Source organism: Sylvia atricapilla, chromosome 3 (genome assembly GCF_009819655.1).
Source record: "Sylvia atricapilla isolate bSylAtr1 chromosome 3, bSylAtr1.pri, whole genome shotgun sequence".
In the NCBI taxonomy this organism is placed as follows: domain Eukaryota; kingdom Metazoa; phylum Chordata; class Aves; order Passeriformes; family Sylviidae; genus Sylvia; species Sylvia atricapilla.
Window position 1 is genome coordinate 55,428,393 of NC_089142.1, and position 27,997 is coordinate 55,456,389.

Consider the following 27,997-nt stretch of genomic DNA (forward strand, 5'->3'; position numbering starts at 1 on the left):
TTCTCTGTTTAAAACTCCAGATTATTAAGATTTTATTTCTCTATTTTTCCCAAGGTGTTCTTACTTTGATTCAATATGTAAATTAAAGTACATTAGATTTTACTCAAAGTTTCCCCAAAACTGCTACCAGTTTTGCTCAAAGTTAGCTGCAAGGTTTGGATCGTATTTGTTTAATTGGAGTATTTTTTTACCTTCATCTGAAGTCTTGCATCAATAAAATCTATTATGAACTTGTATTTCTTTCTGTGTGGTTAGAAACACTGTGGACAGGTGGGTCTTGTTTGCTTTGGCCAGCATCAAGGTGTAATATTGATGTATGAAAAGCATGCTTTTCCAGCTCAGAGAGGGATGGGTCTCATTAAGGTACCATCTGTAGTAGCTTTTGAGGTCATTGATGTGAATTACTTATAGATTAATTTGACTTTTCTACTCTGGCACATCTGTCCCAGAGTCAGTAAATACTGCTGCTGTCAAATGCCATTTGTTGCATCAGGCATTCATTACTGCTCTGCTTCTCTATTCTGAATGTTTCTGTAATTTGCATAATTTGAAATTTCCTTTTATTAAAAAAACTCATATTTCCTTAAAGTAAACTTTGTCTAGTCACTTGTGACCACCAGTCACTGAGGTGAAGATTTGGTTGGTTTTTGCAAGCCCTTCAGGGAATCCTCTCTCAAAAGCAGGGGTCCTGGTTCTTGTGTATTGAAATGATGGAGCTATTCTCAGGCTTCTGCAACAGTCCATGCAACTTCATCCTCTGCTTGTCCAAATTCTTGCCTTGTCATCAGAAATGGGAAAGGGCTTAATAAACTCCTCATTGGTTCATTGTATGGTACCCTTGGAACCCTCTCAGGGAGAGGAAAGTTGTGCAGCACATCTCAAAAACTGCAGGTCGGCCGTTCCTCAGATTTGCTTTTAGTGTAATTTTCAAAGAATCCTGGATTTTTGCACTGCTAATGGATGAGATATGAGAGTCCTTTCCTGATATCCTATATTTAACTAGCAATATTAGTTGTATCCTACCTGTGTCCAGCTCTGCATGTACCTGAGAAGTACCCAGAACTTCAGAAGTGCCAGCAAGCAATATGTGAGAGATTTTGTGTTCAGTTGTGACATGCTGAACAAGGAACCTGCAAGCACAACTTAGAATCCCTGTCTGTTTTGAGTAACTGCTCCCAAGTGCTAGAGTTCCCCCACTGAGTGCAAGCTCAGCTGTTTATTTCTAGAATGAAAAAACTCCCAGAAAGAGCCATTTAAGTTGCATGCTGAGAAGCTGCAGCACGTGGAAAACCAGAAATCTGTGATTTCAACAACTTCTGGATAACACATGAAGGTGTGTGCAGGGTGGGAAGTCACAGAATGTTTCTTACATGCCACATTTAGCATAGCTCGGTGCTAACCTTGGTGCAGGCTCTAAGAATGGCAGTAGATGCAAAATGCTATGGATTAATGTGGAGGCAGGGACCACTTCAAGGCATATTTGATGCCAGCAAAGCTCATTTGCTCCATAACATGATAGACAGAAATGAGGCTCAGGGTTGCCAAGGTTGATATATCATTGCTAGAAATCCAAATTAAGGTCCATTTCTCACACTACAGGGTGAAATGTGTTTTGGGTGCTAAAAGATTGCCTGTTTCATATATCTTAACAGTTTCAAAGAAATTATCCATATACTCAGGACAAGGTGTTGGAGTAGTGTTTATTTGATAAGCTGGAGGTGGAGTGCACTGGACCCAACACCAATCTGCCATGGACAAAGAGGTGCAAGACCAGAGGGACTGCAGAACTGGATGTGCTTTATGACCTTAGCCAGACCCAACACTTAGATGGGTTGTGGAGGACCACTTTCTCTCTCTAAGATTGCACCTAAGATAATTTCAAATCTGTTTTCCTCTTTATTGTACAGTACCTTGGTCAGAATGGGGCCAAGGCTCACTGAGTGTTAAGTAGGTTTTTTGATTGGGTTGTAAGGCTGAAAAATGCAGAAACTTAATGATTATACAGTCTGAAAAGCAGGAAGGGGCAGAATGGACAGAAAGGCTTTCCTGGAGAGCAATTATTCTCCAACAAAATGACAAACCACATTTCATAGATTTTGGTATCAGACTTCTTTCTACTGTAATCCTAGCAATCCATATGATATCTTGGGGGGAACAAAATTCCTGATCAAAAGGTTCATGTGACAGATCATGCATACTAAGAAATAATTGCATTGGCTCAAGCACTGTTAAAAAGGCATGCACAGCAGAGGGGATGCATCACTTTCTCCCAAATAACTCCAACTGCCACAGCTGCTGAGCAGAAATGCAATATTGCAGAAAAAGGAATCATACAGGGTAACTGCTTTGGCTCAGGAGGAAATTCCCCTCACACTCTGGAGGGTGTGTAACTCCTAAGAAGATACTTTACAGGGAAATTCGCAGAGGATGTGGCTGGTCCTTCTCATAAAGCCTTCCAAAGAGTGTCGCTGTTATGAGTGGTTTCGATGTGCCATTCTTGCTTTTCAAACGCCCATCACGTAGCACCTGGTGTAACAGAGAAAGAATGGCACTGACAGTCCACTAACAGAGTAGCAATATGGCATAGTACAGAAAGAACAGACCTTAGATGCTGAATATTTTGATCCAAGGACTGATTTTAAAAACAGTCATGATAGTGTAAGAAAGCAGAATTCTCTCTGGCTCTGCCATAGCCTCCCCATTAGAGCCTTCCCACATTTCCTTGGACCCAAAGTCCTTAAACCTTCCTCTGTCTTTGGAAAAAAAAGATAATTTTCTCCACCTCATAAGAAGGTGAGAGTCAGAATAACTTATTTCTTAGGTTCTCTTAGTTACTTATACAAGGCAACAAAGGTTATATAAATATCTAGGAATTATTTGAAACATTTTTTGATTTGTAGACCACAAAACAACTTTCAGATGGAAATAGAAAATTTCAAGCTACTGGCCATATGTAGGTTTTCTTAGTTACTTTTTCCGTATCAATTTGAAATCACTGTTCACCAACTGTGAACACTTCTAATAACTTTGTTTCCTCTGTGACAAAAGGTAAGCATGTATTTGTTAGGAAAATACAATGTATTATTTTAAAGTTAGACCACGATCACATTTTTAGCATTCCAATTAATTCTTTGATGTGCCTATTTTTACAAAAGTCTCATTCAAAAACAAGTGTGAAGAGTGAATAATGCTTTTCAATTTCCTACTTTGTAAAGAAATCACCCTTGTTTCCTATAAAATTTTCCAGGTCTTTCTCACTTGTCTTCATTGTCTCTTGTAAGCTGTTAAATACTTCTTCCAAACCAATTAGGATTTCATCTAGCCTATTGCATAAAACTAATCTAAGGTTTATGAATGAAAACATCTTTTAGCAAAAATAAAAGATGAACCTCCAAATAAAAAAATAAACCCCTCAAAAATCACTTTTAAAATTCTTAACTGCATAGAATCTCTGCTTTTACACATCATACTTCTAAGTGATTTTTCTTGTTTGGACAGAATCTCAGAGTATTTTATTTCTTTTTCTCCTAAAATGCCCATCATGAGAAAACTGTAGAAAATAGCTCCTTGAAAGCTGTGGTATATTCACTTGCAACCTGAAGTGGGAAGGACGATTTGCTAAAGAAAGCGCTGAAGAGATTTTCAGCTCCAGGACAGGTATGTTCTCATCAGTAAGGACCGATTTAATCCACCTGTGTAAATCTGTCCCCTTGGGTTACAGTCTGCAGAATCAAAGAAAGCAATTCTTGGATGGACTTTGCTGCCAGATCAGTTTTCAGGACTACAGCATGAAAAACCTTGCAACAAACAGCTCCAGGGCTTCCCATTACCTCGAACTCCCCGGGGGCCAGCTGCACCCCGCTGTACAACACTTCTGGGAAGACGTAGCTGGTGCCAAACGTGCCGCTGAGGGAGAACATCTCAAACTTGGTCTGAGCCGTCTCCACGGGCTGCCCACACGTGCTCAGGTTTGTGCTGGGGCACTTGAGCAGACTGCAGATCTGTGGGGAGGAGGAGACAGCAAGGAAAAACACCACTAAGTTTTCAGTAACCACAAGCTGGATTTGATAGCAAGAAAAGTTCCCAGGATGCAGTAAGGGACAAATGCTTTTAGGTGGTTGAGGTGTGGCCACACTTGCTGCTAAAAATGCAATTACCTGCCAGTGGTATTTTATGACAGAACCGTGAAGCCCATCAAATGCACCCAGGACATAAACTTCATCTTTACTCTTGTTTGACATCTGGTAGACCAGATGACAGCAAAGGTCTCCTTGGCAAACAGTGCAATTTCCATCCTTGTGCCTGAGTTCGCTAAAGGTGAATATATCCTTCCGGACAGCTCCCGAGAAAGTGTCGTTTTCTCCAGGAAACTCCTTGATGCTTGTGGCGTACAAACTCCAGTTGATGGCAGGAGGGTAGGTGGGGGAAAGACGCGGGTGTGTGCTCAACTCTGCTAGCAGGAGACGTCCCTCCTCGGTGGCACTGTCGTAGTGGTAGGTGGCAGGTCCTTCCGGCGTGAACAGCCCGCTGCCTGCCGAGGACACCACCAGCCCTCCGTCAGCCAGCACCACACTGCACCTGACTTGGCAGGGACACCAGCCACCCCCCACACCACAGTGGCATTGTTCCTCAGTGACACTCTTTTCATTCAATACCTTACTGAGAGCTTTGGCATCGTTTTAAAGCACAGAACAGCTAAAATACCCATCCTGGCGTTAAAACTTAGGTTCATTTAAAAATAAATGATTGCTCTCAGAGGGACATATTTGACAAAAGAGGCAATCATGGGGGTAGTTAAGTTCCACTGAGGGAAACAGGGCTGTAGCTTAAACTCAGCTCAGTCTATTTAGGGCAGGCAAAAATGTTTCTTTGTAGTTTTCACTTTGCTTCAGGGGAGAGTAACAGATGCAGCTACTTCCTTTTTATAATTAAGATGGGGGGGGAAAGTGCAGTAAATACATATTCAGAGCAAAGCAAAACAATATCTCTAAGTCTTCAGCAGCCACAAAAACAAAAACAAAACAAAACAAAACAAAAACAAAAAAAAAAAAAAAAACAAACAAAAAAAAAAGAGAATGCTTTATTCAGTACACAAGAGGAATCCTCCTTTTGGTTTTACACTATTAGGTTCTGATTAAAATATTTTTTTCTCCATTTAACTGTTGACTGAATTTTAAACAGAAAACGCTGCCTCCAGATGAGAGACTGAAAATTTAAGTGAAACATTGTGCTATTTTTGAAATAAAATTTCACTTTTAAGTTATTAAAACTCATTGTCATGGGCTTTCTATTTTTACCTTTTTCAGAACATTCAATATTTTCTTAGCTGAAGCTGTTTTTTACATTCAGCACCACATCACAAAGACCTTTAGTCCAATTAAAACACTATTTTTCAGAGACTTCACTATGTCTCAAACATACCTGCTTATGAATCTGGGAACAATTTCCCTGTTCCTGAATGCAACTCACCTGTCATTGCTTTGCTGGTGTTGTGAGTATTTGCTGAAAGCAAATTGACACGCATGCCCATAGCCCAGGCAGAGTGAAACTCAATTGCAGTCAGAAAGGGCAGGAGATTCATCCAAGCTGTTGGGAAGAGCACAGTGTCCACTTGCATCTTGTTCACCAGGACCACGGCAGGCTCATAGAAAAGGATGTCGAAGCAAGTGAAAATGCCAAACTTCCCAAAAGGAGTCTCAAAGGTGACAGCTTCTGGCTCTTTTGGATAATTAAACTGAGTTTCACCTCTAAACAGATTGTACTGCAGGTGAAGAACACGTAGGCATATTAGAAACAGAATATAAGGAAAAACTATGAACAGCTTTTGCATCTGAAACAGCCTTTAATGCAAAACTGGGAGTTGAGGTACCTGATCTGGCTGGCACAGCTGGTTTTTATCTATCCAGCTGACCCTCCTCGCCAAAAATGGGGTGGCTGTGCCCCATCTATCTCCTGAAAGAAATGCCCATCCAGTATTAGCTGCTAGATTTCAAGACCAAGGGGCAAGATGTCTCTTGCCAAAGCAATGTCTAAGCTGGCTACAAATGTATTAAGGAAAAGCTAATGTTCGCTGAGCATGGAAAATTCTGCCACTGCTTCTTTACCATTTGCTGTCATAAATGTAGCCCCCAAGTGTTTGGCACCTGGTATGCACTCTGCAGCTGCAGTGTTCCTGGAAATAATTTGCCTGACTAGTCAAGCAATTGCTTGGTTTTCCTTCTGGCCATAAGATCATCAAATCATCCTGGACGGGTTGTCACTTTTAAATAATGTAAAATTATTGTATAAACCATCTGAAATTTGTGCCAGAGATCTAAATAATTTAATGATAATAAATTAGAGGTTGATGCTGAAGCACCTCCTTACCTTGTGGTAACGAGCCACCAGTTTCCCCTGTGCGTCAAAGACAACATCCGTGTTGTACTGGTAGCGACCATCCCTGGGGCAGCCGGGATCCCTGGAGTCACACGGCTTCTTGTCCCCGATATTTGCAACCACATAGATGGAGTTATTTCTGGCCATGCAGCTGAGTCGTTCCTGCACTGGTGCTGGACTGAATCTAATGTATATTTAGTGAAAGAAAAAAAGAATCTTTTAGAAGTTTAAGTGCCCATGTAGAAGAAATGCGTTCAGAATTACCACTCCATTAACTGCACGTCTCCTAATGCCGAAAAAGTAATAGATCAAATAATAGTTTCTGTTCATTTTCTTCTCTGTTCAAAACATCATTTTAAATTGCCAGTCTCTTTTATCTTTAAAAAATGGACACCCTGTGTTCTTCTTTTCTGTATCCTTTACAATGTTATTTTCTGTGTGGATAGAATTCCCAGCTAATGTGCATACAAAGATGTAGAGAGCTTCACAAAGCAAAGACAAGAATAAATCAGTACAAAGACATAAATCGTAAATAGCTTAAAAGCAAATTACCAAGCAGCTACAAGTCTTGATTCAGAAGACAATTTCAGCCTTTTTTAAGAATTGTTTTCTGTAAGCCTTGAGTAAAAAGCAGGCACAGCATTTATGGAGCTGAAGATGAAATCTAGCTTCATAAGGACTCATAAGACAACACAGAAGTTTAGCTTAGACATATACTCAGTCTTTTTGGTGTCCCCAGATGACACACATTGGAACCACCTCTGTGGGTAACATAGCAGACTGTGCAAGTGGGTGGATTTTGAAAAAAAATATTTCTTTCAGATATAGATTAATATTTTGTGCAATTTGGTTTAGAAATCACTCAGCCACCTGAAGGACTGAACCCACTGAGGACTGAATCAGCTTGTCCGATCTATGCATCTAACATAATAACTTAGCTTCTGCTTACAGAAGATTTTCACAAGTGATCTGAATGGATAAAGTTGTGCATGTTTTTAAAATAATTTTTTTGCCTATAACATCCTCATTTTTGTCCTTTTGCAAGTAAAGCTGTCTCAAGGCTTTTTACCTGACATATTCCCATTACTGTTTAATTAAGAACTCTTTTTGATGCATCTCATTTCTACAGTACTTATGATTTTTTACAGAGTAAATAATTTGCAGCAGGTCTTAGTAATTTAGTGTGAGCTGCTCAAGACTCTGTGAGATAGTAGGTGGAAATCAACTAAACCACTGCAGAAGGAATCACCTTGAAGGCTCAGTGCAGGGAATCCAGTTCACCACCGGATCAGGGATATCCTCCAGGTAGGGGTAGATGGATTCTCTGGTGAATCGCCAGCCATAGATGCCGTCTTCAGGAGTCACAATGATGTGTGCACCCTGTCACAACAGACTCCGTTTAAAGGTCACCCATCAAGAGACAACCAGGAGGGTCAGCAGGAGCAGAAAGCACTGATGGACAACCCTGACGGTACCCCTCGTACCTGCTGGGCAGCTTCCTTGATGGCCCCTTCCAAGACATCCATGTTTTTGTTCATCAGGGCCAAAGCCTCGCTGGGAGAAACGGGCTGGTCGGTGGGATGTGGCAGGATGACGGCGTGCTCGTAGACGGCTGCCATGAAGGTGTCGGAGGCAAGGGCCTGAAGGGCCGTGAGTGCAAACAGCACAGCGGGCAGGAGAGCCTGGGAAGGGAGCATGGCTGCAGCCTCCCAGCTCCTGGATGAGTAGGGGAATATAAACCAGAGGGAAAGAGGAGGAGTAAAGACTAATAAATTTGTTTTGGAAGTAATCTTCTGTTGAGTAATCTGAGAAGGTACAGTATATTTCTGCCAAAAAGTGAAAGAAGCTTTTTTAGGAATTTGATCTTGTTTACAATATGACTTTTTTTAAATAAAAGTAGAACAAAAGGCTAAGAGAGCTTGTCAGAAGCCATGTTAATCTACAAGGGGTCCACTGAAAGGAACACTCGCATATTTCATTTGCACATCTGTCTCCAGGCTTTTAAACCCATCTGGGGTAAGCCCAGGCTCCCCTGGCTAGGATACACTACTCCATATCACCTTACTGCACATGGCTGCCATCAGTGAAAACTTCAGCCAGTGCTGAAGACAGACCACCTGTGTGGGGTACAGCCCTCTTGCTTCAGAGTGCAGATAATTCAGTGATGACTATGAGATGTGGTCCCACTATACCTCCTGATTTTGGCCAATGGCTTATTATAGTTCAATGGGTGTCTTGAGAGTGTCCTCCCCACTGAGCTCACACTGCAATATAAACTATCCTTTGAACTGTGCTGACCTGTCTGCCTAGAGCTAACAGACTTGCTTCTTTTGTGAGAAAGAATTCAACAACACAATTTTTTTTATGATGATCCTTTCAAAAGAAAGGCTTTGTACAAAAAGCAACTTTTACTCATGGAAAGTAGCATCCTTTTCTCATGGAAAGAAATTTTTAGCATAGTATTTTGCAAATAGAATATTGCTACTACAGTTTCAGATGATCCCTAGAAAAGCCTTAGTTAGGACCTGTGGTATATCAGTGAGGGTAAAGAAACATAACCTGACTCATCATTTAGCATTTACCAAGATATCAAAAAAACCTCTTCTTTCTCCTCATGAAATCTTCCTCTTTGCTGTGTAGTGTCATCCAAAATAATGACTCTTCTCCATCAGCACCAAGGCCTCCTCAGGAGATACCAATACTTCATCAAGTCTCATTCTAAAACATTATTTTGCTCACAGATGGCTGCAACAAATGTGTCCAGTGTACAGGCCTCCAGAGCAGACAGCACCAAAAGCACAGCAGAGGCACAAGTTTTAGGAAGCCCCATTCTGGAGCCTGGAAGCCACCCAAGAGGAGGCCGCTGGCAGGCAAAGGCAGGGGACTTAAAGAGGAAGTCTTGCACAAACCCTGGGAATTCCCCAGGGTGGCTAAAAGCTGACACCCATGTAATCACCCTGTCTGGAAAGACTCAGTATCAAAGGCAAGAGAGCTGCCAGCATTAAGCAATTCTGCTTCATAGCAACAGTAGGGAAGTCACTGAGAAATCACCGCTGTGCTGCAGCTGAAGAAACATGTTACTTAACCAGATATACAAAAGAAATCAGGCAAAATATTGCTGTAGTAACACAGTTCAAGGCAAGCCTGGGTCCCAGAAGAACAACTTTGGGAAATCTCAGCAGAGACCAGCATGGACACGTTCCTGCCCAAACCCAAAGGTGTGAGGCATGACTGGGGGAAGCATGGCTGCAGGAGGCAGGTGGTCAGGCCCCACCATGGGTAATACCTGTGCCACCTCAGCTCAGCACAGCACAGCTCAGAGTTACGGGGACTTTGGGGACTGCTGCATATCCTGAGAGGAGCTGCCGGGCAGGCTGTTTGAGCAAAACCATTATCACACCCACCACTTAATAACCAATCTCTGAAGATCTCTGGTCCTCCAAGGTCTCTGTAGAAAGACCATTGTGAATAGGAGACAAAATTTCTAGATTTTGCCTACTGCAATGTGCTTTCTTATATCCACAGATCGCTCTGGCAGAAATCTTGAAGCTAAAGCTGCACGTGCACAAAAATCACTTGTATCTGGCACCCAATTTTCTTACCTTCTTTTGTTCTGACTCAGCAGTCAGGTAACGAAAAGGTTTTTTTCTGCACTGCCCTCGAAGAAGTGTTTATTGTTATCAGTGGTTACACACAGCCTTGTCTTTATACAGAGTGAGTTGGTATGTGGGTAGTGGGTGGACTTGCATAGGATTACTTTCTGTATGCTTGACTCATTTATCCCAATAACACATTGCACAAGGGTAAGTGTTATGCAATGTCTGTAGCAAAAACAATTCAGTGTTATTATGGCTTCTGCCAGTCTTCTGTAGGAAAATACTCAATGTACAAATATGCCTTAACTAAACCACAATGGCCTTGAACCAAATCCTGGATTCAAGATACTCACCACACTCAAGGTGGGGATTTTACACTACCTGCACACACATTCCATTATCCAGAGGACTGGCATCAGCAGTGAACAAACCTGAAGAAGCCACCTCTCAGCTTTGAGACTGGCCACGCACTCTTGCTGAATCCTTTCTGCAAGATAAGACTTCCCCATGTGCCATAAATTCCCTTAAATCCAGATCCTTTCCCTAGGAGAGAGTTGTGGTATCACCCACCAGGGGACAAGTACAGTTTCTGCACTGGTAGTAGCCATGGGAAGAGGACTACACTGGGTAATCCCTTGCTGGACTGAGATCAGTCTGTGGTCATGCAGTAACTGACTTAAAACAGTGAACAAGATTTTAAGACAGTGTGGCTTTAGGAGCAATAATGTTGAGCTTCCATGAGTCAGAGTACATTGTCTGGGGCTTTTGATAAACATGTCATTATGTGAGACATGTCACTGTTATGTCACATGCAAGCATCTATTTACATCTGGAAACAATAAAGGTCATATGGCACAAAACAGTGGTAATCAGCACTGGAATTTGGAGAGTACTCACACTCTCAGTGTCTCACCAGCTCCAGAACAGAAGTACATGGGATTGGGGACCATGAGAACATCATGGTAAAAATCTCTGATGGGTAAAAAAATGGCTAGATGACACTAAGTTAGGTGGAAGTGTTAAACTGTGTGAGGGTAGGAAGGGTCTATAGAGGCACCTGGACAGACTCAACTAACAGACTACGGACAATTTCAGGAGGTTCAAGAAGGTGAGGTGTCAGGTGCTGCACTTGGGTCGCAGCAACCCCAGACAGTGGTACAGGTTGGGGGAGGAGTGGCTCGAGAGCTGTTTGGCAGAAATGGACTTGGGAATGCGGGCTGACAGCTGGCTCAGTGTGCCCAGGTGGCCAAGAAGGTCAATGGCATCTGGACCTGTATCAAGAAGAGAGTGACCAGCAGGACAAGGGAAGTGACCATCCACTGTACTCAGCACTGGTGAGGCTGCACCTTGAGTGTCATGCTCTGTTCTGGAACTCTCACTTTAGGGGCATTGAGGTGCTGGAGCCTGTCCAGAGAAGGGCAACAAGGCTCCTGAAAGGTTTAGAAAACATGTATTATGAGGAACAGCTGAGGGAGCTGAATTTGTTTAGTCTGGAGAACAGGAAGCTCACTGGAGACCTCATCACTCTCTACAACTCCCTGAAAGGAGTTTACAGTGAGATAAACTCACTGTAAGGCCGGTCTTACAGTAAGTAACTTACAGTGAGGCTGCTCTCTCCTGCTGCCCTGCAGTGAGAGGACTAGAGGTAATGGCCTTAAACTGGGCCAGAGGAGATTCAGATTAGATATCAGAATAAATTTTTTCACTGCTCATGTAGTCAGGCATTGGAATAGGTGGTGGAGCCTCAGAGATGTTTAAGAGGGGTCTGGATCTGGCACTGCACGATAGTTTAGTGCTTTAGGGGTTACAGCGGCAGTGCCAAGTTTACAGCTGGACTGAATGATCTCAAAGGTCTCTTCCAGCCCTTCTATGATTCTATGGTGAGACCAAGAATGGTAGCAGTGTGGGGAAAATCAAGGAGAAATTACACAAACAGAGGTCTCTGACCACTCTTAAGGACACAGCCATGGAACATGCACATCTTTATATATACTGATGTGCTGAAAGAAGGTCACTAAGGTCCAGCAGCATCAACAAAACAGGTTACTGGGGAGAAAGCAAAAATCTGAACAGTGCCATCTCACCAGGAATACCTCGTCTGAAATAGAATTCTAAATCCCCAAATTCCTACAGCAAATTCATCTGCAGGGCAGCACCACCCAGCATTAACAAGAAGGAGCAAAGGGCAAGGCTTATTTCACAAACATTGGTGTTACATGACTAGAAAGAAAAAGAGAAGATGGGACAGAAGAGGTGCTATGACCTGCTACATGTCACTCGGTGACTTGTTTACTGGTTGCAGTAAAAATTACATCACTGAATAGCGTCCAGTGCAGTCAGGAGGTGTCATCAAGCTGTTTTTCAGAACTGTCAACCAGAATAATTTGAGGTTTCAATTCCAAGTTTTGTTTCAACAGAGGTTTCATATGAATAATGATTCAAATCATGATCTGACCAAAAAGTGATGGTACATTTTGTTTCAGGAGAGGCATTTGACTGACTGTAGTCCTCATTCAGCTTCCAAGATGCACTGTGTAGCCACTTCTTACATGATATGCACCAATGGCATAAAGGATATAAAACCAAAGCAACACAAATAGGGAAAAAAAAGCTCTAATTGTTGTAAAAGAGCAGACTGGCATAGATTAGCACAAGCTGTATTCCAGACACAAAGAAATATTGAGCATGTACACACATAAGTATGTGTATGTACCTACCATAAATCACATCTTTCACTGCTTTATTTACTGGTCCCATAATAAGCTGCAATGAAAAAATATCCAATGCTGTTTTAATAAGAATGTATACTCTGGGCTACAATTCAGGTTTTCTGAGGATTAGAAAAATAAAAATCCAGCAAACAGAGAAAAACAACTGCTGCTTTGAACTAATAAAATATGAGTGACATAAATTATGACATATTATTAAATTACGACATAGATTCTTTTCAATAAATGGTAGTAATAAGGTAATATTGCCACATTATTACTAAACCAAACACATAGATGAGTTTTTGAAACTTGAAATGAGAAATATAATTGGGACTGTTGTTGTAGATGATGCTGTATCTCATTTGGACATAAGAATAACAGTGTAGACCTTCAGTTATGGAAATATCATGGGGGAGGCACACGTGGGTCTTGTTTCAGATGATCCCTTTCATACCACCATCCAAAAAGCATCACAGTAATGACTGGTTTCGTTGGTTTTTTCTTACTTATCAAGCATCCATCAATCAGGACCTGACTGAAAAACATGAAACAAAGAGTTTAATAGAGGAGTACCCATAAGAACACACTAAGAGCTCATAAAAATGTGACAAACCAGGAAGAAGGTAGGTCAGATCATATCTCTCACTAAAACTACTGATTTCATTAAAATGCATTTAATAGATCTGATTAATCACAATGAGCAGGTTCACTTTGGCTGCTTTGAGAATGTTTATTCAATTGCTATGCTGCAGAGGACCTAGCAGGACACACCTCCAGGGTGTCTAGAAAACTTTATTCTAGTATTTTCATATTACACAATTCCTCTTCATATTCCTCAGTTCTTGTGCTATGTGTCAGTATGTTCAGCTTGCTTCTGAGTTTCTTTAGACCAAAGAAATTGCAAGAGCATCTCATTGTACTTAGATGTCATGCACCCAACATGCCAGCAACAGAAGTGTCCCTTCAGTTTATCCCACTGTTTCTCCCAGTCACTCCTGTTTAGCTGGCCATTACTTTCCAATAGCCTTCCACAAGAAAATAGGAATCTGGACAGAATCTGTGCTCTGAAATAAAGCACGTAAGTACCTCATTGCCAGGCTCTTGCTAGCCTGAAGCAAAAGAGCACCTATTCCACAAAGTGCAGTAGCATGCCTGCTCCTCTGCACACCTTTCTGTCCCCAAGAACCTGCTGTGTATTGAGAGGCCTTCACTTTTCATCTTCAACTCATTTCAAATTCATCGATTGCTGTGACATTTTCCATTTTTTGATTTTGTTCATTGGAAAAAGCTCTCTAAGCAGTGGGAAGCAGAATAGGAAGCTTACTTTCAGCTACAGCAGACTGTCACTGTGCAGCTAGTTCAGAAAAGACTGTGGATGAATGCAGATACCACAGAGTTCTCTCAGAGAGTAGTGCCGACTGGGGGTTTCAATCTTTAGGAACTTGGAAATTTATCAGCTGCTGTTCATCCCTAAGTACTTCTCCACACAAATTACTAGACCCAGCATGCTCATTCAGTAGCCTTAAATACAAACCTTTCAAAGGCTGCAGTAGAGATTTTAGTGATGCTTGAACTAATGTAGCTTTGAAGCCTTCCTCCCCCCACCTCCCCCGACCCCCACCCCGCCTTATTTTATAGGCTTATTATATAGGCTTATTTTGCCAAATGAAATATAGGCTGAGTCACATTAAGCACAATCAGACATCGGTGTGAAGAAGGAATAGCAAAGGCTCTCTTGTTTAGCAGTAGTGAGGGCATCAGCCAGAAAGGTGACTGCCCTGCCACGGCTGAGCAGAAATATTTACAAATGCAGTGTGAGGGGAATGCCCCGCAGAATTCAAATCCCACTGCTGGGACAAGGTGCAGTGGAGTTTTATCCTAGTTTGCCTCTTTCCCAGCAGGCACCGCTGCCTATTTCCTGCACAGCTAAGAGCTCGCCCAGGAGCAAGGAACTGACACCAGTTAAACAAAGAAATCCACGGAATAAACTAGAGAAAACTGCAGGGGTCCGGGCGGTCCGTGGCTGTGGCCAACATAAGGGGAAACTTATCTAGAGATCCGCCTACTTTCCAAACCTCTCTCCTCCCAATCCACTCTTCCCACCCCCGTACGGCACCCGCTCCCACCTCTGCTACTGCCTGATGGTGGGGGCTCCCTGGGGACTTACTTTGTGAGGCAGGATGCAGTCTGGTGCTAAATCACCTTAGCTGTGGAGGGAGTCTGCCGTCAGACGATGGTCCGGCTTCTTTTCCTGTGCTCGGCGAGAGCGGGAGGAAGACTGGCGTGCATTCCAAGGGTTAACCTTGCCTGGAGAAGCTGTGTGAGAGGTCACTCCGGCAGGCAGGCAATCACTGCCGAGCACTGGGTACATGTCAGCAGCAGTCAGGAAGTCAGAAGGCGCTCACTTCTGGCAACAGCGTTTAGTATCTTACTTGCGCCGTAACAGGACGCCTTTTCCTGGGACGCAGAAATTTAAAGATACAGTGCCCTTCCTCCCCCAAAAGTAGAATGTTTCCCATTACTTCTATATGAATTGTAGAGAGATTCACTTTGATACTTCCACAGACTGCAATCTTATTTTTAAAACATTCCATTGTTAAAAAAGGACCAGTGTGTTTTGCCTCCTACGAGTCTATGTGTTTGTAATGGTGCTGGTCAGATTAATTGTAAACAACGTTTGTGCTTCAAAGAAAAAAAAGCCTGCAGAACAAACAACAGAATCAGGCATACCCAGAAGTCTTAGCTGGGAAACACAAAGTAATCCGGTCCACTTGGCCAAGAAGTACAGACTGCAGGGCCCACATCCACCCACGTGCCAGCGTGTCCCACTGCTCCAGCTGTTCCCTCCCCTTACCCAACACCTGCCGGCACAGTCCCGAGTCTCCCTCGCACTGGTAGGAGCAGCCATCCCATGGGAAGACAGACATGCTCCCGAGAAATTGCTTGGTTTGAGCATTTGTGTTACTAACAGTGATCAACAATTCTGTCCTAGGGAGTTTTTCACATCCTAAAAATGTGGCCAGGAAGATTAAAGTGGACTCCTCCCTCATGAAGTGCCTATCATGGTATGATGACACATTGCAGTGTGTTGAGCTAAATAACTGTTTTTTGAAGGCACATGGTTTTGAGGCTTATTTTCTTTTTCAAAGGAAATTACAATCTTCAAAGGTTCTGGTAATCTCTTGTTTACAAAAGTGTGTGTTCACAAATAGGGTGGCCAACAGTGTTATGGAAATGGCTGCTAATACTTCACTAAAAATTTCAAATAATTACACCTGTTTTTTATTGAGGAACAATCCACTGAATCCTACACCACTAAAGTCAGAGGAATTTATTTTCTACTGTTCCTCGTGTTAAGGCCAAGCCTATGCCAACCAAAGCTATCATATTGAAACACAAGTAACAGTCCAGCAGAGTATTGATTTTTGCTGCAAAATCCAGTCAATAAATCCAAGTGCAGTGACTATGCTGTTAGATAAGGCAATTTGAGAAATAGAATGCCATTTCAATGATGAATACTAGTATTAATTACCATTAGTTGTGATTAATTAGTATTACAGAAACAAGCAGATGAAAGCTTGAAGGATCTGCAGTGAAATCATGGTGATGCTTGATCTGTGTGTGGAGGGTCCTTTTCATACCACCTCCCAAAGAGTGTTACACTCAAAACTGGCTTTGATGTAGTATTCCGATTGATCAGACGTCCATCAGTTAGCACCTGGTTATGACAAAGTAAAGGAGCATCATCAAAGCAGTACTATTGTATGGCAAACACAAATTAATATATTCAGTAATGCTGATCTAGTTCAGAGAGCTCCAGTCTCAATTGCAGCCAACAGGAAGTCTGAGAGAAATTACATTTCTCCCTTGAGGGAGATCTCGTTCTAGAGGTTTTGGGGAAACAGGGCAGAGAAGAATTGGCGAAGTGGACTAGCTGTATGAATACAACCAGGAAAATCAGGCAGAAATAAAGCTGCCTTGAGCTCAAGGCAGAGGACAGAGGACGTTGGTAACAACTAAGCTGCTCTTGTAGTGGCTTTTTGACCACTGGTGTCTGACAAATCGCGAGGGAGTCCCATTACCTCGAACTCCCCGGGGGCCAGCTGCACCCCGCTGTACAACACTTCTGGGAAGACGTAGCTGGTGCCAAATGTGCCGCTGAGGGAGAACATCTCAAACTTGGTCTGAGCCGTCTCCACGGGCTCCCCACACATGCTCAGGTTTGTGCTGGGGCACTTGAGCAGACTGCAGATCTGTGGGGAGGAGGAGATAACAACGTATTTAGCAAGACAGTAACACTGGTAGGGTAGGAGAGCCTTGTGTCATCAAACCTAATGTGTGTCAGAGCAGGTGACAGTCACAGGATCTTTTTTATAATCTTTGGGTGACTCCTTTTCAGTTGTAGCTTATTTTTTTACCCCTTGGTCTGATTTGGAATATTCCAGACCTGCATTTCCTTAGTCTTATAATTTTATAAATAGATTGTTTCTGACATAAGTGCAGCCAGAGCACCTTAGTTCATCTCTGAAGCCTGACCCTGTCTCTTTCACTAATTCTTTCCATCGCAAATTTTCTTATTTGAAGGTTTCTTTCCCACAAGTCTTAGTAAGATGAGTTTGTGAATGGAAATTTTAGGCAAATGAGACAAAGTCCTCCACGCAGGTACAGTGTACAAGTGCACATCCAGGTCCTCTTTACTGTTAATTGTACATGATGCTAATGGTACTTCATTAGATGGCCTGGTAGTCCATGGGAAATCTAAATTTGATGTTCCCTGTCCAAATCCTAGTTAATATAGGCCAAGAAGATGAAGTTAGCATCTTTTGTTACAGTTTTGTGTTAGTTGTTGCAGCACATAAAGGAAAGTAGGAATCACTATGTCATTTCCTTTTTCTGTCATGAGAGTTAATTTTCCAGCTGATAAGTTTTTATGGTCTTCATGAGGAAACATGAAATAGGGCTAGCACTCCTCTGATTCAGGAAGGATTTGAAGGATTTTTTTCTGGTTTTGCTGATAGGTGATGGAGTTTTCTACATGTCTGGTATCGAGGAACAGAAGCATATTTGCAAAAAAATCAAAACTATTGTTCATCAGCAAATATGGTTTTGTGTTGAAATGCAAATAAGCAGAGAAATAAGGAATATGTTCTGAGGAAATGAAAAAATACTGAGGGAAAAAGGAAGAGTAGAAATTCCTGTATTCTCTAGAAATTTCAATACTGGCAGAGACTATCTGGCAACTTCCACAACAACTGAAATAAATTTTTTCAACCAAGCTCACCAAGAACTGAATTCATTCAGTCTTGTACCAGAGTCTGTACCAGCTGGTACAAAAAGTCCATGCTCACAGACAGAAGTAACTAAAAAAAGTATAATCTTCTGGCACAATAACTTAATTATGAAGGCAAAGGGTATTTTCAAATACGGCTTTAAGCAAATTCAACCAGGATGTAACTCACTGTCTTCCTAAATATTTGGTAGAAAGAGAGGATATTTCCACTAAAAGTCATAAGCCATTTAAGTAAGCTTCATTGCTATAATTTGGATAATGACAAAAAAATTAACTTCTCTGTGACCCTAACTTATGAGAGCACACCTGGAGTACTGTGCCCAGGCTCCTCAGTACAAGAAAGGGAAGGAGCCACTGGAGAGTATCTACCTGAGGCCACAAAGATGGTGAGGAGTCTGGAGCATCTCTCTTATGAGGAGAGACTGCAGGAGCTGGGCCTGTTAAGTCTAGAGAAGACTGAGAGGGATCTCATCAACACATACAAATATCTCAAAGGTGTGTGCCAAGAAGATGGTGCCAGACGCTTTTCAGTGGTGCCCAGCAACAGGATGAGGAGCAATGGCCGTAAAAACACAAGTTTCACCTCAACATGAGGAAGAACTTCTTTACATTTAGGGTGGCAGAGCATCAGAACAGGCTACCTAGGGAGGTCTTGGATTCTCCCTCTCTGGAGACACTCAAAACCCACCCAGATGCATTTCTGTGTAATCTGTTCTAGGTGACCTTGCCTTGGCAGGGAAATTGGACTATGTGATCTTCAGATGTCCCTTTCAACCCTAACCATTCTGTGATTGTGATACACAGGAGATTCAGAACACTTACTGCAGATATTCACAGAAGAGAACCTAAAGTTAGCCAATATTGCACACCCTCAAAAATAGTGAGTGCACTCTGGGCATTTAAAAAAGGTTTAGAGACCTCTCTACTGCATTTGTTGGATTTGAAGGCAAATAGGCTTGGAACTTTTACCAACTCCTTTCCATTACTAACAAACAGGGCACTAGGACTCCTGCATAGAAGAGAGTCATTGTCTTCTATTTTTCCACCACAGAGCTGAAGGCTTCTCCCTGTAAATAAGCTTCCTAATGTAAGTAACCCCCTCCAAAAAATTACCTGCAGATAGTACTGTCCTTCAATAACATGAAGGCCATCAAAAGCACCCAGCACATAAACTTCATCATCTCTTTTCTCTGCCATCTTGTATCCCAAGTGACAGCAGAGGTCTTTTTGGCAGACAGTGAGATTCCCCCTAGGCTTAGTGAGCTCCGTGAAAGTAAAGGGGTCTCCAAAGATGATTCCTGTGAATTCATGGTCATTCTGTGACAATTTTTCAACACTCAAAGCATATGAGTTCCAGCTGACAGCAGGTGGGGAGGCAGGAGAAAGACGAGGGTGTGCATCTAGTTCAGCAATGAGGAGGTGACCGTCTTCAGTTTTCATGTTGTAGGAATATGTTCTGGCTCCAGCTGGTGCATAAATGCCACTCCCTGAAGAGAGCACAATAGTCAGTCAAAAATGAATTTCAGAAATCATGTTGTCCTTCTAAGTGTCTCGACTGATACCTTATCCACTATTCTACACAGATTAGAGTAATTTTAGTCTCATCAAAGGTAACCATTAGCAACTCAGTACACAGACCTGATGCTTTGTCAAAGAATAGCATTTATTCTCTTAGATAAGGTCTGCTCAGTGTAGCCGAAAGGCAGAGGATGTTTGGGTTTTTTTATTACATTATGATTACATTTAAGGCCTCCTCAGTTCTCTTTTCTCCTGTATGCAATAGAGTTGATAATTCCTTTTTTCTTAGCTGATTGATGTGAAAGGAACAGCCACTGATTGAGACGATCCAAAACACAACAGAGGTGACTATCACAGACCTATCCTGGTGAACAGAAGGAGACACCAATTGTTCAGCCCCCTTTGCACTGGCTGAGAACTCCTCCTCTCATGGGTGATTCACATCTCACCAGCACCAAGCAGCAGAGGGAAATCAAAGTTCTGTCACAGCCATCACTGCAGAAGTCTGTCAGGCATTTCAAATGAAAACTCCTAAAACAATACTGTGGTTGCACAACTCAGTGAAGATACTGGTCTAACTGAAATACACTATTCCATAAGCTGAGCTCTAAAAAAATCAATGCTACGTTCTAAAATGAAGACGCAGACTTCTCAGCAGTGTTATTACAACAGGCCTGAACATGTGTTTTTAAGGGTTTTCTGTAACATAAAAATAAGTCTCTCATTGGACAGAATAAATGTAGCCACATACATGACTTACGAATATATTTACAGTTCAACATTCAATCATAGACTTAGAAGTGGAGAGAAAAAGAGCCTTAAAAACCTCATCATTTTCTATTCAGGTATAAGGGCAGTAACTCCCTATTTGTTTAGCAGGGGGGTTAGTTTAGAACCACTAAAAGAAAAGATAATCCTAAGAAGTTAGGGCAAAGAAAACACTACAAGTTTTGTTGTGTCTTGTAATAAAGCAACAAGAACAGGATTTATCAGCTTTAAAATTTGTTGACTAGACTCTTCACCTTCCAGATAAATGCATTATATTGCTCTGAAAAATCACTTTGTAGAATAGAGAATAAGAGATTCGTGGTTATAAAGGTTTTTGCACAGAGTGTAAATTAAGTTACCTGTCATTGCTATACTGGTGTTGTGAGTATTGGCAGCTAAGACATTGACGCGCATGCCCATAGCCCAGGCAGAGTGAAACTCAATTGCAGTCAGAAAGGGCAGGAGATTCATCCAAGCTGTTGGGAAGAGCACAGTGTCCACTTGCATCTTGTTCACCAGGACCACGGCAGGCTCATAGAAAAGGATGTCGAAGCAAGTGAAAATGCCAAACTTCCCAAAAGGAGTCTCAAAGGTGACAGCTTCTGGCTCTTTTGGATAATTAAACTGACTTTCTAGAAAGAGATTATACTGTAGGGGAGGAAAATAGAGAAACCAGTTAGTGGCAGTTACTAACCATATGTCTTGGAGTCATTCCCTAAAGCTGTGCAGAATGACTAGAGAAAATTTTTGACCTGTATTGGAAGCCCTCACAGGATCAGGCTAAAATTGTATGATCATTGTACTCAAAATATGGAACACGTATTACATATTGTCCTAGCATCTAGCTAGGAAAGCAGCCAGCTGCCTTCAGGTCTGTTGGTGTCATCTGCATAAGAATAATCTCTCTACTCCCCCCACCTAGTTTATACTTCTGGTGACCCAAATGCATCCAGAAGAGGAATAGTAATGTAAGAGAAGCATGGGGGACCTGGTGCCAAGGGACAAAATTGGTGACCTTGGTGTGGAGATGCCCAGAAAGACTGGAAGTACAGAGCACCAGCATGAAGCACAAGACAGTATTTGGGACACTGCGGAGTAGCAAACAAAGGCTGTGCTGATGGGGGAAAGGCAGATGATCTCAGCCAATAGAAAAAAATGAATTTTGTGACATTCTCAGCTTTCCAATATTTTCTTTCTTCTTTCACATACATATTTATTAAGAGTCCTTTATTTATGCCCATGTGGTCTGAAAGTAAATATGGACACCAAGCCAGAAAGAAGTTCAAGTTTACTTAACTTGTAATTCAGCATGTGGGCCATGGCAGGCTGGGGGACAGACTTGCATTATCAGGGTTTCACTCACCTAGTTAGCTCAGAAACAGATATCTTGGCGCTGTCTCTAAACAACCAGATGAAATATTTGGCCCAAAGGGCATTAAATAAACTGACTTCACTCTACCTGCATTGACATGATATCTGGTGCACGACTCATAAACAGCTTTGATGGAACTTGCAGGTAGGCACACAAAACTGAAAGAGGAACTTCCATTGGGTGCAAATGCTTCAATTTCCTTATCTCTTTTTACAGCCAACTTAGGTCAATTGTTTTGTCCAAAAAATTCCCATTGTGAAAAACTGTGCCAAAACAGTGTCAGAAAAAAAGGTCCTGCCTCTCTGAAATCAGACTGCTCATCTCTGATAAAATAGATTTGAACACTGAAATCCTGGAACTTGAAGTGCTAGTCGGGTGAAAAGTTGGCACTGAAAACTGAAGCTCCTAAAGCATCAGAATTTACATAGTTGATGAACTGAGGAAGTCTACCAAAAGCATATGCCACTAAATTACACCACAGCAGTCATTTTTCATTCCAGCCTGTTTTGAGAAACACAGCAGCAAATGCAAATTTGCCATCCACGCTTCACAGCACGAGAGATATTCTTTCAAATTATAAAGAAAAGTAAAACTCTGACAGTGGACAATGACTGGCATCTAATTCACTTTCCAAATTGAGACATTTTGGAAATAATGGAAAATGAATTCCTGTCTCTCCAAGGCCAGTTTACCTTGTGGTAACGAGCCACGAGTTTCCCCTGTGCGTCAAAGACAACATCCGTGTTGTACTGGTAGCGACCGTCCCCGGGGCAGCCGGGATCCCTGGAGTCACACGGCTTCTTGTCCCCGATATTTGCAACCACATAGATGGAGTTATTTCTTGCCATGCAGCTGAGTCGTTCCTGCACTGGTGCTGGACCGAATCTAATGTATTTTAGGGAAGGAGAAAAAAAAAAAACAACAAAACCTGTGCTGTCAGTGGTGTCCATTTCTGGAGGTCACACCAGTAGCATCTCCAACCCTGCAGCCATGGCATGGTAGACAGATAAACAGAGTTGCTGCAGTGCTTCCTCAGATTGCTTCCTGCACCTTGGAATAGGCCCTGGAGACCTCCCATTGGCCTCTGCAGGGCATGTCTGCCAGTCCCCTTCAGCACCTGGAACATGCTCTGCAGTAAACAGATAATCCTCAGCCTGGGAGAGGGCAGGAGAGCAATCTCTGGGCAGAGGAACACACTAGCTTGGTGCCACGCAAGCAAATATTCTAGCATCAGGCATACTGGCACTTGAGGACTGCATCTCTAGGCCCTTAACATGCCAAGCAGAGTTGAGCTGTGGGATAGTGCAGATGATGTGGTCAAGGGAATTCAGCAATTCATTTCCTCCCATAGACAGGAGCACACAGACCTCTGACCATGGCAAGAAGAGCAGTGGGCTATTAATTTCGAGAAATGACAGGGTGCATGTGCCAGAAACTGGCAGCACCTCTGAAGCACCCATACTAGACCGTAAAGAAAGCAGCCATCCCCCTTTGTAGTGTGGCAATGCCTACAGCTTTGCAAGGGGCGCATGAGCCACGCAGAGAGGACCTCCATGCAAGGTACACATAGAGCACCAGGAATAAAGCATGCCAGACACTGATGGGCAAGCGTTATATTCCCAAAAGCCACTAGTGAAACCCCTGATTTGGAACAGTGAGGAGGCATTCAGATCACCTCTGCTAAACCTGTGTGATGCACTAGAATAAGGACCTGCTTGGGCACACTGCCACCTGACACTCCACCTTCAATGAAAAACTATATTTTAATTACTTGTATCTCAGCAAAAAGTTGCATATCCTGTGCTACTCCCCATTGTGACTCTATTTCTTGGAAGCATTGAGTTACTATATCCTCACAAATATAATAACCTGCTCCTCAACAAGCAGGTGCAGAACGCTGTGGCAAAAAGGGCAGACCATGGCTGAATACCTGTTGCTTGCTGTTGGAGGCTAAAGTCCAGTGCACAGCTGTATCCTAGTTTGTCACTGCTGGAACATGCTGCTTGAAGGGCAGATCCTGTTCTACAGCACAGCGACTCTAGCAATTCAGACTTTATCTTAATTAATTGTGGAAAACCAAGATTAAAAGTTCCTGGATTTTTTATCATTTAGAAGTTTGGACTTTAACTACTGACCTCATCACCTCATTATCTGCTCAGAGACTCCTTCTTGGCTGTCCACAAAAATGGTTTGCATGCTTTTGTTTCAACATGTCATTTGTCAAAGACAAGTAAAAAAAATCAAATAAATACTAGTGTTAATAATTTACAGTCAGTTCTATTCAAAACAGTGTGGAAAACTGAAGGCAGAGCAAGAAGCAGGATATTCTGGCATCAAAAAAAGACATTTCCTCAACTTCTAGTAACCCAAATTCTGTATGTAGTTTGAATTCCTCCCTAAAGTGCCTAATTAAAAAAAAAAAATCTTAATGTTTCACTTATCAATTAGTCATGGACATGCTACATATTTAACTGTTTAACTACCTTGATACTCAATTTTAATTAAAACTTACGTCAGAATAATTAGCAGGTCTTAGTAATTTAGTGTGAGCTGCTCAAGACTCTGTGAGATAATAGGAGGAAGTCAACTAAACCACTGCAGAAGGAATCACCTTGAGGGCTCAGTGCAGGGAATCCAGTTCACCACCGGATCAGGGATATCCTCCAGGTAGGGGTAGATGGATTCTCTGGTGAATCGCCAGCCATAGATGCCGTCTTCAGGAGTCACAATGATGTGTGCACCCTGTCACAACAGGCTCCGTTTAAAGGTCACCCATCAAGAGACAACCAGGAGGGTCAGCAGGAGCAGAAAGCACTGATGGACAACCCTGACGGTACCCCTCGTACCTGCTGGGCAGCTTCCTTGATGGCCCCTTCCAAGACATCCATGTTTTTGTTCATCAGGGCCAAAGCCTCGCTGGGAGGAACGGGCTGGTCGGTGGGATGTGGCAGGATGACGGCGTGCTCGTAGACGGCTGCCATGAAGGTGTCGGAGGCAAGGGCCTGAAGGGCCGTGAGTGCAAACAGCACAGCGGGCAGGAGAGCCTGGGAAGGGAGCATGGCTGCAGCCTCCCAGCTCCTAGAGTGCTCTGGACAAAGTGAAAGGAACATGCACAGAAAAGAGAAAGGGACAAAGTTTATTTTGAAAGAGGGAGGAATGAACTGCAGGTCTATTAAAGCATTACCTTGGAAACAAGCGTGACATGTAAGAAAGCATTCCAGTAAGGATGTCACAACTGAACAAAGCTAAAATGCTGAGCAATGCCAATACTAATGTGGCCAGTAAAAGCATTAGTAATTACAAATATATCTAGAAAGAACAGTTCAATTTTTGTTTTATTTTTCTCTGCCACTGATTACAGCAAGACTTCTTCTATCTGTCTGGGCTCAGCTCTGATACCCAGGTGGATATTGTCACCTGTGGAGCTAGTCTTCTGTGAATTTTGAGTGGCAGAACACAGGGTCTGAAAAACTGCTTTATTCTCAATTCCTGTGCTATGTGTCCGTATGTTCAGCTTGCTTCTGAGTTTCTTTAGACCAAAGAAATTGCAAGAGCATCTCGCTGTACTTAGATGTCATGCACCCAGCATACCAGCAACAGAAGTGTCCCTTCAGTTTATCCCACTGTTTCTCCCAGTCACTCCTGTTTAGCTGGCCATTACTTTCCAATAGCCTTCCACAAGAAAACAGGAATCAGAACAGAATTAGTCTGCTAAAAGTATGTAAGTACCTCATTGCTTGGCTCTTGCTAGCCTGAAGCAAAAGAGCATGTTACTTCATCAGGTGCAGTAGCATGCCAGCTCCTCTGCACACCTTTCAGTCCCCAGGAACCTGGTGTGTATTGAGAGGCCTTCACTTTTCATCTTCAACTAATTTCAAATTAATCTGTTGCTATGATATTTTCCATTTTTGACTTTCTAGTATTTGCCAAAAGAAATGTAGGTTGAGTCACATTAAGCACAATCAGACATCGGTGTGAAGAACGAAGTAGCAAAGGCTCTCTTGTTTAGCAGTAGTGAGGGCATCAGCCAGAAAGGTGACTGCCCTGCCACGGCTGAGCAGAAATATTTACAAATGCAGTGTGAGGGGAATGCCCCGCAGAATTCAAATCCCACTGCTGGGACAAGGTGCAGTGGAGTTTTATCCTAGTTTGCCTCTTTGCCAGCAGGCACCGCTGCCTATTTCCTGCACAGCTAAGAGCTCGCCCAGGAGCAAGGAACTGACACCAGTTAAACAAAGAAATCCACGGAATAAACTAGAGAAAACTGCAGGGGTCCGGACGATCCGTGGCTGTGGACAACGTAAGGGGAAACTTATCTAGAGATCCGCCTACTTTCCAAACCTCTCTCCTCCCAATCCACTCTTCCCACCCCCGTACGGCACCCGCTCCCACCTCTGCTACTGCCTGATGGTGGGGGCTCCCTGGGGACTTACTTTGTGAGGCAGGATGCAGTCTGGTGCTAAATCACCTTAGCTGTGGAGGGAGTCTGCCGTCAGACGATGGTCCGGCTTCTTTTCCTGTGCTCGGCGAGAGCGGGAGGAAGACTGGCGCGCATTCCAAGGGTTAACCTTGCCTGGAGAAGCTGTGTGAGAGGTCATTCCGGCAGGCAGGCAATCACTGCCGAGCACTGGGTACATGTCAGCAGCAGTCAGGAAGTCAGAAGGCGCTCACTTCTGGCAACAGCGTTTAGTATCTTACTTACGCCGTAACAGGACGCCTTTTCCTGGGACGCAGAAATTTAAAGATACAGTGCCCTTCCTCCCCCAAAAGTAGAATGTTTCCCATTACTTCTTCTATATGAATTGTAGAGAGATTCACTTTGATACTTTCACAGACTGCAATCTTATTTTTAAAGCATTCCATTGTTAAAAAAGGACCAGTGTGTTTTGCCTCCTACGAGTCTATGTGTTTGTAATGGTGCTGGTCAGATTTAATTGTAAACAACGTTTGTGCTTAAAAAAAAAAAAAAAAAAAAAAAAAAAAAAAGCCTGCAGAACAAACAACAGAATCAGGCATACCCAGAAGTCTTAGCTGGGAAACACAAAGTAATCCGGTCCACTTGGCCAAGAAGTACAGACTGCAGGGCCCACATCCACCCACGTGCCAGCGTGTCCCACTGCTCCAGCTGTTCCCCCCCCTTACTCAACACCTGCCGGCACAGTCCCGAGTCTCCCTCGCACTGGTAGGAGCAGCCATCCCATGGGAAGACAGACATGCTCCCGAGAAATTGCTTGGTTTGAGCATTTGTGTTACTAACAGTGATCAACAATTCTGTCCTAGGGAGTTTTTCCACATCCTAAAAATGTGGCCAGGAAGATTAAAGTGGACTCCTCCCTCATGAAGTGCCTATCATGGTATGATGACACATTGCAGTGTGCTGAGCCGACCACTGGTGTCTGACAAATCGCGAGGGAGTCCCATTACCTCGAACTCCCCGGGGGCCAGCTGCACCCCGCTGTACAACACTTCTGGGAAGACGTAGCTGGTGCCAAACGTGCCGCTGATGGAGAACATCTCAAACTTGGTCTGAGCCGTCTCCACGGGCTGCCCACACGTGTTCAGGTGTGCAAACTGCTGAGCTGTAGGGAGGAGAAAGGCAAAACACCGCTAAGCTTTTAGCAACCACGAGCTGGATTTGATAGCAAGAAAAGCTCTTATAATGAAAAAATGATCCAATACATCTGTGCTTTTATTTATTACACACTCTATATAGTTCTCTATATATTTCTATGTATATAGAAATGATTTGTAGCACACCAAAAAAAAAAAAATCCTAGCAGCAAAATTTTGAAGAAACAATACACTTTCAAGCCAGGTGAATACAAATGGTATATCCATATTCAGTTTCCTTATTTTGTTAGATAACCAGATATTAGATAATCAAATCAGCACAAAGGTACAAACCACTGAGCAGAAAATGGCTTTCTTGTGACAAGAACATTCCTCTGAAGACAGGAAGACAGTTTCTTCTGTCGTTTTCGTATACATATACAGAAACCTGCTTGGAATCACAAAATAATTCATGTTAGAAATTACCTTTAAGATCATCAAGTCCAACCATTACCTAGCACTGCTAATCCAACCACTAAATCATGTCGCTACGCACCACTTCTACAGATTCTTTATATACCTTCAGGGATGGTAACTGAACCACTTCCCTGGGCAACCTGTTCCAGTGCTTGACAATCCGTCCAGTGAAGATATTTTTCCTAGTAGCCAATCTAAACCTCCCCTGGCACAACCTGAGGCCACTTCCTCATGTCCTATCACTTGGGAGAAGTGATCAACCTGACTTCCACCTCAACACAACCTCCTTTCAGGTAGCTGCAGGGAGCAGCAAGGTCTGCCTTCAGCAATAAATCCTGAC

At 42.8% G+C, this 27,997-nt stretch overlaps 2 protein-coding genes across 5 annotated transcripts; both read right to left on the reverse strand.

Annotated features, from left to right (window-relative positions):
- Positions 1-1,686: 1,686 nt before the first annotated feature.
- Positions 1,687-13,089, reverse strand: LOC136359095 (pantetheine hydrolase VNN2-like). Of its 2 annotated transcripts, XM_066315401.1 has the most exons (9): positions 12,689-13,089; positions 10,325-10,458; positions 7,860-8,091; positions 7,625-7,755; positions 6,367-6,559; positions 5,470-5,761; positions 4,158-4,531; positions 3,831-4,001; positions 1,687-2,526 (listed from the first exon to the last, which is right to left on the reverse strand). In XM_066315401.1, exons 3-9 carry the CDS (start codon positions 8,070-8,072, stop codon positions 2,407-2,409), a joined length of 1,494 nt encoding a protein of 497 aa, XP_066171498.1. In that variant the 5' UTR covers positions 8,073-8,091; positions 10,325-10,458; positions 12,689-13,089; the 3' UTR covers positions 1,687-2,406. The 2 variants fall into 2 exon arrangements, with proteins under 2 accessions (XP_066171498.1, XP_066171499.1); XM_066315402.1 differs by lacking the exons at positions 10,325-10,458; positions 12,689-13,089 and adding an exon at positions 9,115-9,443 and having other exon boundaries at positions 7,860-7,987.
- A 2,909-nt stretch (positions 13,090-15,998) lies between these two features.
- Positions 15,999-27,020, reverse strand: LOC136359096 (pantetheinase-like). 3 transcript variants are annotated; one of them, XM_066315405.1, is made up of 9 exons: positions 26,773-27,020; positions 26,064-26,203; positions 24,477-24,718; positions 24,242-24,372; positions 22,323-22,515; positions 20,618-20,906; positions 19,086-19,459; positions 16,765-16,935; positions 15,999-16,400 (listed from the first exon to the last, which is right to left on the reverse strand). In XM_066315405.1, exons 3-9 carry the CDS (start codon positions 24,687-24,689, stop codon positions 16,281-16,283), a joined length of 1,491 nt encoding a protein of 496 aa, XP_066171502.1. In that variant the 5' UTR covers positions 24,690-24,718; positions 26,064-26,203; positions 26,773-27,020; the 3' UTR covers positions 15,999-16,280. The 3 variants fall into 3 exon arrangements, with proteins under 3 accessions (XP_066171502.1, XP_066171501.1, XP_066171500.1); XM_066315404.1 differs by lacking the exon at positions 26,773-27,020 and adding an exon at positions 26,649-26,755 and having other exon boundaries at positions 26,064-26,247; XM_066315403.1 differs by lacking the exon at positions 26,773-27,020 and having other exon boundaries at positions 26,064-26,561.
- Positions 27,021-27,997: the final 977 nt, after the last annotated feature.